General features: G+C 38.1%; 1 protein-coding gene across 1 annotated transcript; it reads left to right on the top strand.

The window, feature by feature from the left end:
* The first annotated feature begins 4354 nt into the window (after positions 1 to 4354).
* On the top strand, positions 4355 to 12597 carry LOC100492462 (up-regulator of cell proliferation-like). The gene is made up of 2 exons (XM_031893356.1): positions 4355 to 4361; positions 7874 to 12597. The coding sequence occupies exons 1-2, from the start codon at positions 4355 to 4357 to the stop codon at positions 12595 to 12597; spliced, it is 4731 nt and encodes a 1576-aa protein (XP_031749216.1).
* The last annotated feature ends 1402 nt before the right edge of the window (positions 12598 to 13999 follow it).

The raw sequence follows: 13999 nt of genomic DNA, 5'->3' as shown, positions 1-13999 counted from the left end.
CATATAATGTATGGATTTTGCACATTTACACACTAAAATGATTGCTGAAACTAAAGAGCTGTAGGACGTTGTTGCCAAAAGCAAACACTGTAACTGTTTGCCTAACACACAAAAGAAAGGACAACCTTAAAGGAACAGTAACACAAAAAAATGAAAGAGCTTTAAAGTAATAAAAAAATAATGCACTGTTGCCCTGCACTGGTAAAACTGGTGTGTTTGCTACAGTAACACTACTATAATTTATATAATAAGCTGCTGTGTAGCCACGGGGGCAGCCATTCAAGCTGGAAAAAAGGAGAAAAGGCACAGGTTACATAGCAGATAACAGATAAATTCTGTAGAATACAATAGTGTTTTATCTGTTATCTGCGATGTGCCTGTGCCTTTTCTCCTTTGAATGGCTGCCTCCATGGCTAAACAGCAGCTTATTTATATAAATTATAGTAGACTTTGTGAAGTAAACACACAACTTTTACCAGTGCAGGGCAGCAGCACATTATATTTTACTTACTTTTATACACTTTCATTTTTTGGTGTTACTGTTCCTTTAACTAGACTCCAAAGAAGTCATAGGCAACAACAGAGAATGGGTGGAGTAGTTCACAATGAATTCCAATTCCAGTTCCCAGATAATGTAACCAATATGGGGTGCAGCCCCCTCGGGTGTAGCTGGTCAAACTACAAGAACCTATGGACAAGCAAAAGAAGAGAAGGTCACACTCCCATAGAATAAAACCAGTGATATAGTTTTATTCATAAAAAGTGATGCACTTCCATTCGTTAGAAGTACATTCAGCTCATCAAATTAATAGCCCAACGTGTCTCGTTGTGCAGTCAACTTGTTTTATAACACTATTGCCTTATAGATATATATTTATTTTTTCAATTCTTTATTTAACATTTTGCACTTATAGATGGGAGGGGGGAACAGAAAAGAAAAAGGGGGAGGGGGAAGGGTAAGTTCTTTTCATATTATAACATTTATGACTGCCAAGCAAAAACTGTCAACAAGTTGTTTCTTAATAAAAACTTTTAAAACAGACAAGAATATACATAGTAGTAATTGTGCCTTGTAAATGCCCTTGAATAGCTGCCTTTTGGTAGAGGAGTTACAGGGATTTTATGAAAATTAGCCAGAGAAACCAAATTTTCCAGTAAAATGGACTTTTGTTGTAAATCATATGTGTTAGTTCCTCCATCTGCCTAATTTATTCCATAATAACAATCCATTCTATAGAAGTGGTGGCCACTATGGACTTCCATTTTCTAGGGAGTGATTTCACAGATTAAAGGAGATGGAGAGTGAGATGTGACATTTTTCTCCAAATAAATATTCAGTAAGATTGAGATCTGATCTTCTGTCCTAATATTGAATTTTGTAATTTGGTTGTGTCTATTACTGTCCAGAGCTGATGTAATGCTGGACATGTAAGCCAAATATGTGTGTGAGTCCCTTCCAAGTTGTTACATCTCCAGCATTTGTTTGAGCTATGGGGGTACATATTGTTTATCTTTACAGGTGTGTAATGCCACCTTGTGGTCAGTTTGCAGATGGCTTAATTTGTCCTAGAGGTTCTAGATGTTTTATATATAGTATTAAAAATTCTGTCCCATGCTTTATCAGATATAGTTGTGTTAGGTTATCTCTCCCATGCTGAGCAAAATGGTCTAGCTGGTAGAGGTATGGCACTTAAAGGGGAAGGAAAGGCTAAGTCACTTGGGGGTGCTAAAATGTTAAGCACCCCCAAGTGACTTGAATCGCTTACCTCGTACCCCGGGCTGGTGCCCCTGTTAGGAGAAAACAGCACCAGCCTGGGGCACCTGGGGCGAAGCGTTTCCTCCTTCCGCCTTCCTTAAGCCTTGACTCCGAGTCTGGCGCATGCGCAGTAGAGTGAAAAAGCCGACTTCTCTGTTAAAGTTCCACTATTCACTCTACTGCGCATGCGCGCGCGGCGAAGGAAGGAAGGAGGAAAAGCTACAGGTACCCCAGGCTGGTGCTGTTTTCTCCATACAGGGGCACCAGCCTGGGGTAGGAGGTAAGCGATCTAAGTCACTTGGGGGTGCCTAACATTTTGGCACCCCCTAGTGACTTAGCCTTTCCTTCTTCTTTAACAAAAGTCTAAAAGCTTAGAGAGGTTTAGCCATTTCCTGCGAATCTGTCATTATTCGTTCCCAGGAGGTTAGTGGCCAATTCCTGTACTTAGATTTATTAGTCTGAATAAAATAGTGGAGTTGGTTAGAAGTCCATATGTTTCTTGGGTGAGGTTGTTCTATTATCCTTAACAAAATTGCACATTTTGGTCTGTTTGTTCTCCCAATACTCCCATCTAGTGAAGGAGCTCTTTTCTAAACCAGGGGGAAAATTTGGATTTAGTGTAAGGGGCTGAAGTACATAGGGGGCGCTAGTAAGTTTATAAATTTCTTTGTTTTTGTGCCATACCTTTAATGTAGCATATATCAGCGGGCGTTTTTTGGCCTCTTTTAGGATATTCCCATCATTCGACCATAGTGTATTTTCTAGCGGGAACAGTATAAAGTGCTGCTCTAGTACACACCAATCCTTCCTTTCTTTTCCAGACCTAATTGAGAATACGTACCATATGTGTGGAGATGTAGTAAAGGTAAGTATCAGGTTGTCCTTGACCTCCTTTATCTTTGGGTAGCGTAAGTAACCTATATTTTAGTCTTTTTTTTAGGGCTTTTCCTCCCCAAATAAACCTTATGATCAAGGATTTAACTATGGTAAAAAGGGATTGGGGAAGGCATATCAGTAAGACCTGATAAAGGTATAGTATTCCTGGTATAAACATTATTTTAATGGCTTGTATTCTTCCAAACCATGATAGTTGTAATTTTCCCCAGTTGCCACTAGGGGGAGTTGTCCTGGTAGGCTTTTCCTAAATTTGATTGTAGTTAATGATGAGCGAATTTTTTCGCCAGGCATGGATTTGCAGCGGATTTCCGCATTTCGCCATTAGCAAATTGTTTTGCGAAACTTCAGTGAAAATTTGCCATGGAAAAAATTTGTCGTGCGGATTTTTTTTGTCGCGTGTCAAATTGGGCATGACAAATGCCTTTCGCGCAATGACGTTTTGTGAATTTTCTTGCCGTTTTACAAATTTTACAGCGAAACGGGACAGATTTGCTCATCACTAATTGTAGTATAATCCCAAGATATTTAAAGGAGAAGGAAAGGTAAAAACTCAGTAGCTTTATCAGAAAGGTCAATGTAAATACAGCCATAAGCACTCACAGAAACGCTGCACTGACTTCTCTGTCAAAAGATTTCTTGTGTCTGTAATTCATGTGCCAGAGACACCAGCTCTCTGCTCTCTCCTGCTCCCCACTCCCTCAAGAATGCTAAGAACTCACTCCCCCCCTTAGGAATGTGGATCTGAGCCAATCAGCAGGAAGCTGACTCATAGTCTAACTGAGCATGTTCACTTGGTATTGGTGTCTGTGCAGGAGCGAGGCATTATGGGAACTTTCTTTACACAGCTCTGCATTTTTTCTTCCTGTTTGGCTTCTGATCATCTGAACAGGTGAAATATGTGGAGATTTAAGGGCACTATTGAGACAACTGAAGGTATGCCTGCAGCTTGGGATTAACTCTTTATTAACCTTTCCTTCTCCTTTAATGCATGGTTCTGGGAAATTTTGTTTAACACCTATTGCAACTGCTTCTGGGATCCTGATATTTAAGATTTCGGATTTAGTGTAGTTGACCTTAAAATTAGAAGGGAGACCACATTAGGCAGAGAGATAAAAGGTTTAGTTATTAAAAGCAAAAGATCATCTGCCAAAGCTACACATTTGTATTCTCTAGATGAGGCTATAATACCGGAAATGTTTGCATTTTTCCTGATGTGGGCTAGGAGTGTTGCATTACTAAAAATAAATAAAATAGGAGAGAGGGGGCAACCCTGTCTCGTCCCATTAAAAACCTGTACCTTGGGGGATAATATACCATTAACTCTAATTCTTGCAGAGAGTCTCTCATAAAGGGCTAATACTGTATTCTTTGTCTGCTTACCTGTCCTAGGCTAGTGTCCTATCTAGAATATCCCAAGCAACACTATTGAAGGCCTTCTCGGCACCTGTGGTGAGTATTAAAGAAGGGATATGTTCCTTTTGTGCATACCTTATCAAAGACACCACTTTAGCCGTATTTTCTTTTCCCTCCCTTTTAGGTATAAAACGTATTTCTTATATTTTATTAGGTTGTCATTCCTGATGTCCTGTCAAGTAACTGCAATGCAATTTCAGTAAGAAATAGGAACCGCATCCTCCCATACTCCTGGGCTCTATACAAAACATTGAATCCAAATTTATAGGAGATACAGGATTCACAAAAATGGAAAGTAAGTACATATAATATTTATCTGTAAATATATATCTAACATTATATTTCTATGAGTGAAAATGTAAAGGGGTAAAAGACTCAAATATACAGTAATGTAAAATATCAACATCGAATATAATTGGGTGCCATTAAAAATATCACTTTTTTAAATTTGAGTTTAAAATAAACTACATTGGTTTCTAACCTGATTCAGTAGGGGTGGATGAGAATTATTATATATTTGTGAATTAATTTGTTATTTTGTATTTTCAGAAAATATGTACAGGTATAGGACCCGTTATCCAGAATGCTCGGGACCAAGGATATTCCGGATAAGGGGTCTTTCCATAATTTGGATCTTCATACCTTAAGGGGCACATTTACTAACCCACGAACGGGTCGAAATGAGTCCGATTGCGTTTTTTTCGTAATGATCGGTATTTTGCGATTTTTTCGTATTTTTTGCGATTTTTTCGGCGTCTTTACAAATTTTTCGTTACCAATACGATTTTTGCGTAAAAACGCAAGTTTTTCGTAGCCATTACGAAAGTTGCATAAAATCTGGTGATTTTTCGTAGCGTTAAAACTTGCGCAAAAAGTTGCGCTTTTTTCGTAGCGTTAAAACTTACGCGAAACTTCGCACCTTTTAAGTTTTAACGCTACGAAAAAGGCGCAACTTTTCGCGTAAGTTTTAACGCTACGGAAAAATCGGGCGATTTTACGCAACTTTCGTAATGGCTACGAAAAACTCGCGTTTTTACACAAAAATCGTTTTGGTAACGAAAAATTCGTAAAAACACCGAAAAAATCGCAAAAAATACGAAAAAGTCGCAAAATGTTCGTTTTCAAGTCGGAACTTTTCCAATTCGGGTCGCATTCGTGGGTTAGTAAATCAGCCCCTAAGTCTACTAAAAAATCAATAAAACATTAATTAAATCCAATAGGATTGTTTTGCATCCAATAAGGATTAATTATATCTTAGTTGGGATCAAGTACAGGTACTGTTTTATTATTACAGAGAAAAGGGAATCATTTAACCATTAAATAAACCCAATAGGGCTGTTCTGCCCCCAATAAGGGGTAATTATATCTTAGTTGGGATCAAGTACAGGTACTGTTTTATTATTACAGAGAAAAGGGAATCATTTAACCATTAAATAAACCCAATAGGGCTGTTCTGCCCCCAATAAGGGGTAATTATATCTTAGTTGGGATCAAGTACAGGTACTGTTTTATTATTACAGAGAAAAGGGAATCATTTAACCATTAAATAAACCCAATAGGGCTGTTCTGCCCCCAATAAGGGGTAATTATATCTTAGTTGGGATCAAGTACAGGTACTGTTTTATTATTACAGAGAAAAGGGAATCATTTAACCATGAAATAAACCCAATAGGGCTGTTCTGCCCCCAATAAGGGGTAATTATATCTTAGTTGGGATCAAGTACAGGTACTGTTTTATTATTACAGAGAAAAGGGAATCATTTAACCATTAAATAAACCCAATAGGGCTGTTCTGCCCCAATAAGGGGTAATTATATCTTAGTTGGGATCAAGTACAGGTACTGTTTTATTATTACAGAGAAAAGGGAATCATTTAACCATTAAATAAACCCAATAGGGCTGTTCTGCCCCCAATAAGGGGTAATTATATCTTAGTTGGGATCAAGTACAGGTACTGTTTTATTATTACAGAGAAAAGGGAATCATTTATACATGAAATAAACCCAATAGGGCTGTTCTGCCCCAATAAGGGGTAATTATATCTTAGTTGGGATCAAGTACAGGTACTGTTTTATTATTACAGAGAAAAGGGAATCATTTAACCATGAAATAAACCCAATAGGGCTGTTCTGCCCCAATAAGGGGTAATTATATCTTAGTTGGGATCAAGTACAGGTACTGTTTTATTATTACAGAGAAAAAGAAAATCAATTTTAAAAATCCCAATTATTTGATTATAATGGAGTCTATGGGAGACAGGCTTTCCATAATTCGGAGCTTTCTGGATAATGGGTTTCTGGATAAGGGTTCCGATACCTGTACTATTAAAAAATAGACCTACTTTGTGTCACACTTCACAAATACTTAAAGAACAGTATCAAGATTATATATTTATTCCGTATATCAAATCAAATAGAACATGTGTTGAAAAAGTATGTTTCTATTCCTTCAATTTAACAAGTCCATATTATCCTATCTTTCTCCATGATAAAGCACCAGCATATTGTTTTTTTCCCTATTACCTACCACTCATCCCTCCTCTAATCAGAAAGTTTGTTTTAAAAAAGACCATAACCCCTGTATAACAAGCCCTTACCCAAACTGTAAATGATCTGTGGAATAGTAATTTGATGAACAACCTTCTCCTCCTCCACCAATGTTGTTCTGAAGAACCAGTAAGCATGTAAAATGAAAGCATGTTCAGTCAGTTGTTCTGAAGGACCAGTAAGCATGTAAAATGAAAGCATGTTCAGTCAGTTGTTCTGAAGGACCAGTAAGCATGTAAAATGAAAGCATGTTCAGTCAGTTGTTCTGAAGGACCAGTAAGCATGTAAAATGAAAGCATTTTCAGTCAGCTGTTCTGAAGGACCAGTAAGCATGTAAAATGAAAGTATTTCAGTCAGCTGTTCTGAAGGACCAGTAAGCATGTAAAATGAAAGCATTCTCAGTCAGTTGTTCTGAAAGACCAGTAAGCATGTAAAATGAAAGCATTTTCAGTCAGCTGTTCTGAAGGACCAGTAAGCATGTAAAATGAAAGCATTCTCAGTCAGTTGTTCTGAAAGACCAGTAAGCATGTAAAATGAAAGCATTTTCAGTCAGTTGTTCTGAAGGACCAGTAAGCATGTAAAATGAAAGTATTTCAGTCAGCTGTTCTGAAGGACCAGTAAGCATGTAAAATGAAAGCATTCTCAGTCAGTTGTTCTGAAAGACCAGTAAGCATGTAAAATGAAAGCATTTTCAGTCAGCTGTTCTGAAGGACCAGTAAGCATGTAAAATGAAAGTATTTCAGTCAGCTGTTCTGAAGGACCAGTAAGCATGTAAAATGAAAGCATTTTCAGTAGTGATGAGCGAATCTGTCCCGTTTCACTTTGCCATAAAATTTGCAAAACGGCGAAAAATTAGCAAACACATTGTCGCGCAATTTTTTTGTGATACTTTACTTTATGTGATAACTTAAAGTAAAAGCTTATGTTCACTGATGCTAAATTAAATAAGGACTTTTATCGAATTTGAACCTTTAGCTTTCTTTCAAGTTAAGCAAATACTATCAGTTGTTTAAAAATCTGTCATCATTAGGACAATGGGCCGGAGAATCTATATATTAAATCATTCCCCAGATGATACATTGATGTAGGGGAAAATTTATAAAAAAAGAACTGAACTGAGGAGTGCAAAATGATGCTGATCAGGTCAATAATTTCCCTGTTAATCAAACATTTATCAAAACTGGTGGTGAAAACTTATGGAAATTAATAAATCGGCCTTTTAGCACTTCAAATTTTATATTATGATTTTTTCTTCCAGCAGGAAATAGAGATTCACTGATTGCAATAATGAAAAAAATGAAAAGTGCAAAGCTCTCCCTGAGGGACATCCTGGACATTGGGCAGGAGAATATAAATGAAGTTGCCCCCCAGACTGTACAAGACCTGCCCTGGGCTCTCCTAAGGAAACTGATGGCGCTGGACAGGACTGCAAGGAACACATGTCTTATATCACATGCTCAGAATTCTGGGGCAGATTTAGGGGCAGCTGCATATAGCTATGCACAATACTTGCAGACACATTTGAATTTTGATAACAAAGAAGATGCAGTTATTGAATTTAATCCTTTAGATCTTGTGTGTGTTCTGCTTCACTGTTCAGATCATTTTCTACAACAGAACATCTTCTCAAAAATGGTGACATGTCAGTTTGCTGTCCCACTGCTGCTCCCTGCTGGTGATGGCCCAGAATGCACCTTCATGCTATGGGCAATGAGAGATATTGTTAAAAGGTGGAGACCTCATTCATTATCAGAGAGTAAGGGGTTTAAAGAAGAAAACCTAGTTTGCATACCGCTGGCTTTCTTTTCCTTTGTAAGACTTGGTCAAATCAATTTTTCAAAATCAAAAATCCTTAATCTAGTCCTGAGCCCAGCTCAGCAGTACAATGATTTCTTTATTCATGAGAATATAGAGGGTGGAAACATTGAAAGGAAAATCTCTAATGGCTTGGTGGAAATTTCTTGGTATTTTCCTGCTGTTGGTGGAAAGAATTTTGACACTTTTGAAGAACCCATTGCAGTTGCCAATTTACGAGGAGATTTAGAAACAAATTGGACCCAATTCAGCTTCCTAACGCAGGTATCATCAGCAGTGTTTGTATTTGTGGACAGCATTAATAAGGAACAGTGCAAACTGTTATCTGGCTGTAAATCCGGAACAACCTTCTATTTTATAGTTATCCCAAGTGGCAGAAGCATCAGTAAAGAGACCGTGGAATGCTTGGAAAAAATAGTTTTAAAGTTAAACCTTAATTCTAAAAATATACTAAAGAAGGACAGAAGAGCAAATGATGCAGAACTGGTAAAGACTATACAAACTATTATGAGATATTTTATAAAAGACTCCTGTAAAAAAGTAAAGCTGGAAAACATGGCACACACAGCTACTGAACTTGGCATCAAAGTGGATGAGAACTCTGAGCAATGTCAGAAAGGCAAAGAGCATGCCAAAGAAATTACTACGCAAATAAGTAACGTGATACAATACAAAAAAGAGACGATGAAACTACAAGGTGAACTATGGAAACAAGTCACTCAAACAGAGAAAGAACTGTGTAGAATGAAGAAACAAGGGCATTTACACATAGAAAAATACAAAAATCAACTTTTAAAGCGACGTAAAGAGTTACATAGGCAGCAAAACCAACACAACCTGCCCCATGGTATGATTGCATTCATATCTGCAATTACTCAGCTGACTCAGGAAGAGAAACTTTATTTCCTGAAATGGATGAAGTTTACACTTGACTCTGTAGCTAGAAAAAATCTGTCTGAACTGCAGGTTGAATATAAAGAACAATGTACTACCTCCAGCAATAAGAATGCACTCAAGGAGTTAGACCAGCAGATATCTGATAGTTCTTTGGGAGTAGAACATTTTCTGAGGGAGATGGGGCAGTTTTATGAGGCTGAATGTTCCATGGTGAGAGATAAACTTATTAGTTTAGATAAAAGACGATTCAGTAAACTTCCAACAATAGCTTCTAATCTTCTTCTTGAAGGATTCCCTTTGGAGCTCATAGATGGAGATGCCTCCAACATCCCCCTAAGGTGGGTAACTGATCTTTTGAATAAGTTGGATAATAAAACAGGAGGGAAATGCAGAATGAGAGTAATCACAGTGCTGGGAGTGCAGAGCACAGGGAAATCCACCCTCCTGAACACCATGTTTGGGCTGCAGTTCCCTGTGGCCAGTGGGCGATGCACACGAGGAGCCTTCATGACATTAATTAAAGTGAAAGAAAATTTACAGAAGGATCTGGGCTGTGAGTTTGTTCTGGTGATTGACACAGAAGGTTTAAAAGCTTCGGAATTAGCTTCCTTGGAGGACAGCTATGAACATGACAATGAGTTGGCAACTCTAGTGGTTGGGCTCAGTGATATCACTATAATCAACATGGCCATGGAACACACAGGAGAAATGAGAGATACACTGCAGATTGTGGTTCATGCTTTTCTTAGGATGAATGAAATAGGGAAAAAACCCAACTGCCAGTTTGTGCATCAGAATGTGAGTGATGTTTCTGCTCATGATTTGAATATGAGAGATAGAAAGAATCTTCTGGAACAGTTAAATCAAATGACCAAAGTAGCAGCAAACATGGAAAAAAGGGGCAGAATCACACAATTCAGTGATATCATGGACTATAACCTTGAGAGAGACAACTGGTACATTCCTGGGCTTTGGTACGGTGTCCCACCCATGGCTTCTGTAAACCCTGGCTACAGTGAGAATGTGTATGAAGTGAAAAAATATTTGTTTGAGTTTATGGGGAAACGCAATATCCCACCAGCGCAAAATATCAATCAGTTTATTGAATGGATAAAAAGCTTGTGGAACTCAGTTAAACACGAAAACTTTATTTTCAGTTTTAGAAACAGCCTGGTAGCCGAAGCCTACAATAACTTGTCAATAAAATATTCTCAATGGGAATGGAACTTCCACAAGCAGGTTCAGATCTGGCTGATCAATACAGAAAATATTATAAAAAATCAGTCTGGAGAAACAACACAGCAAATGACATGTACAAATCTAAAATCTGACTTGGAAACTATTCTCAGCAAGGAGGAAAGTGATATGATAATGTTGCTAGAAAAGTATTTTGAAGGCACATCTGATAATGTTCACCTGATATTAAAGTTCCGGGAAGAATTCTTTACAGGCGTGAAAAGTCTCAGGAAAAAAACGGAACATTCCGTAACCGCAAAGATCGATGAGGCAATACGACTTCAGAAAGGAAAGAATTACATAAAGGGCATCCAAAGCAGCTATCAAGCAAATATTGAGGAGAAAGTTGCCAGTCTCTTGGACCAGGTCAGAAGACAGGAATGTCAGCTTGGAGATGCGGAGATTGAAATGGCATTTGAGTCAATGTGGGACAGAACATTAGGAGAGTTACCAAGCCACCAATTAGAGAGGCGTATTATACAAAGGGAAATGTTACTAGACCTTAAATGGGACATTGCCAACAAAGCAGGTTGTATAAACCAGAGATTCCTCAGTGTTATGTGTTTAAATGAGTATGGAAAAGTATTCACGATTGAAAACGAACACATCGACATTGCATGGATTTCATTACAAGGTATGAAAGAATGGTTGTTCAAAGAAAGCCGTAAAAAAATGACTGACTTTGCATCCTCTTTAACAGGTCAGTGCTCTGATTATGTAACAGAGAAGGTTAATACAGGAGGAGACTATGATGGGACTTATTGCCAAGAACTGCTCAATATGATCAATGAAAGGCTCCGGGAAAAAGATGTTAAAAACCTTCCCATTACCCATCAGTTTGAGTTGGACATAAAGCTTCATATCTTAGGAAGCGCGGCTCTGAGGTTTCAGATAATGCATGAAAGCTTTCTCCAAGAGAATGACCCTGTGCGGTCTTTGGGGAAATTAAAATCTGATTATTTGGTGACATTCAAAAATATATTTGAGGATAAGGATGAAACACACAACAGAGCCAAACAGTTCTGTGAGCTCTGCCTGAAACCAGCAATAATGAAGCACATTAACCAACAACTGGGGAAGGCTATAGTGGATGATATAGTGCACAGGGGAGATGCTAAAGAATATTGCAGCAGAACCTTCTTCCAGTTCACTGTACTAAAGAAACTGTTGGATGATAAGGAGTTTACTCAGTTTGTAGAATATATCAATAACTATGAGCAGTTTGTGAAGTCATGGATAACCCAGTACATATTAGATACTTATAATAATAATCCCAAACAGCTGCAACACTTACAAGTGAAAATTCTCTCCCAAATATGTGATGATATCAGGGAAGTCCTGACAAACTCAGATTTAATCAACAGCGTCTCTGTCTCAGAGTTTCTGGAAAGTTTCTGCAGGACGTTAGAGAGCAAATTGATCATTTCCAAGAATCAGATGAAAGTGATTATTTTTCGAAACAAATCAAATATCCAGCAGATTTCAAAGGATATCAAAGTATTTCTCACAACTATAGAACAACAAATCACATTAGAGATCCAGTTCTCCAACATAAAATCTGTGCTCTCTAACGTCACTCTGAGACCAGAGGAAGAGCTGTTTAAGAGAGTGTTTGGCTGTGGGAAGCAGTGTCCCTTCTGTGGGGCCCCCTGTGAGGCTGGAGGTACTGGCCATAAGGAGCACTTTGCCTCTGTCCATCGACCTAAAGGGTTAGAGAGTTGGAGTAATAATTATGATGGGAAACTGGAACCGGAGATATGTTCAACTGATGTAGTCTCTGACTCTACCTTTTTAAATTCAGATACAGATTGGGAACCCCACCCTTACAAAGAATACCGTACATTCTACCCAGACTGGGCCATTCAGCCCGATCCAAGTCTTACAGCCTCCGACTACTGGAAATATGTTTTCAATAGGTTCAACAAAAAATTTGCAAAAGAATATGAGGCAGAACCAGCGGATCTGCCTGGGGCATGGCTCCAGATAACAGAGGAACAGGCTCTTCAAAGCTTAATGGAAACTTTCAATATGCAATAATTTCAACAAAATATATTTAAATCTTCCTAGCATCTAATTAGGTGTTACTTAGCAACAGAACCTACCTTTCGGATGGCCCTGCAGAATTGTCTGATGATAATTTAGTATACGACAGATCTGAGGAATCAATTTAGTTAATTTCATTCAAATTTGTTCATAGAAGCCTTCCAAAAAACTACGGATACACCGAACCCACTTCTTTGAGTTCGGCCGAACCTCCAGAACCACCCGACAGATTAGGACTGGGAAGAGTTAAAAATTGCAGCGAGTAGGAGAAACAATAGGTTAGCTGAAAGCAGTTCTAATATGTTCTAATATGCATATGCTAATTAGGACTGGAAAGAATTAAAAATCCCAGCGCGCGCACGCAGCGAAATTCCCCCCCCCCGCCATTTCACCCTTCCAAATGCTAATTAGCATATGCTAATTTATGCTAAATAGGATTCGGATTTGGTTCATCCGGGACCTTCGATTCGGCCGAAACGGAATCCTTCAAAAAAAAGTCTGGATTCGGCCAAATCCTGAACCAAATCCCTACAAAAAACTATTACAGAGTCACTTATACCAACGCCGTGCAGTGCGGAATAAGCAATTTTGGAGGCAAATCATTATGACTTTTTATATCTTTTAGATTAATTAACCTGAATAATTAGAGCTAGTAATGGTGCGATGAAAAATAATCAGTTAAAAGTGAAAATGCCCAATTAAATGCTTTTATAAAGACATTAAAGGGGAAGGAAAGTCATTTTGGCATTTTAATGCCACCTAGAACACTATATTTATTCTTCAGAAAGCTTTACCATACCTGAGTAACAGCCCTAGAAGCTCCCTCTGTTTGTTTAAGTTAGCAGCTGCCATTTTAGCTTGGTCTTGGTTGCTTCCTGCTGCAGTTGGAAGCTCAGATCACACAGTCCTAAGGGGGGGTGAGTTTTATGAATTCTTATGGGAGGGGGGAGCAGGAGGGGGCAGGAATGAAGGATTTTTCTGAGAGAGGAAGTCTGATACCGAAGAACATGTTTACAAAAAAAGAGATAAGAAATCTTGTGTTTCTTTTGATAGAGGACTCAGTGGAGCATTTCTGTGAGTGCTTATGGCTGTATTTATATTTACCCTTTCTGATAAAGCTTACTTAGTCCTAATTTAATTACTTTAATTAATGAATTGGGACCAATCTAGCAGAACCCTGCGTATAACTGTATCCATTCTTTGCATATTAAATGTTATTCTAGCCCACCCTACTGATCTTTAGAGCAAAATTCAGTTGCTTTGTAACAACTCATACACTGAAATTGGTAATATTTGTATTTGAAAGTGCTAGAATTCAAAGCTATAGCTATTTTTCATGTGACTTTGGCAAATCAATTAATAAAAATGACTAATATATGATATTTGCATAAGTCCC

The sequence above is a fragment of the Xenopus tropicalis genome, chromosome 9 (assembly GCF_000004195.4).
Source record: "Xenopus tropicalis strain Nigerian chromosome 9, UCB_Xtro_10.0, whole genome shotgun sequence".
Classification (NCBI taxonomy): Eukaryota; Metazoa; Chordata; class Amphibia; order Anura; family Pipidae; genus Xenopus; species Xenopus tropicalis.
This window is presented reverse-complemented; position numbering and strand designations above follow the sequence as displayed.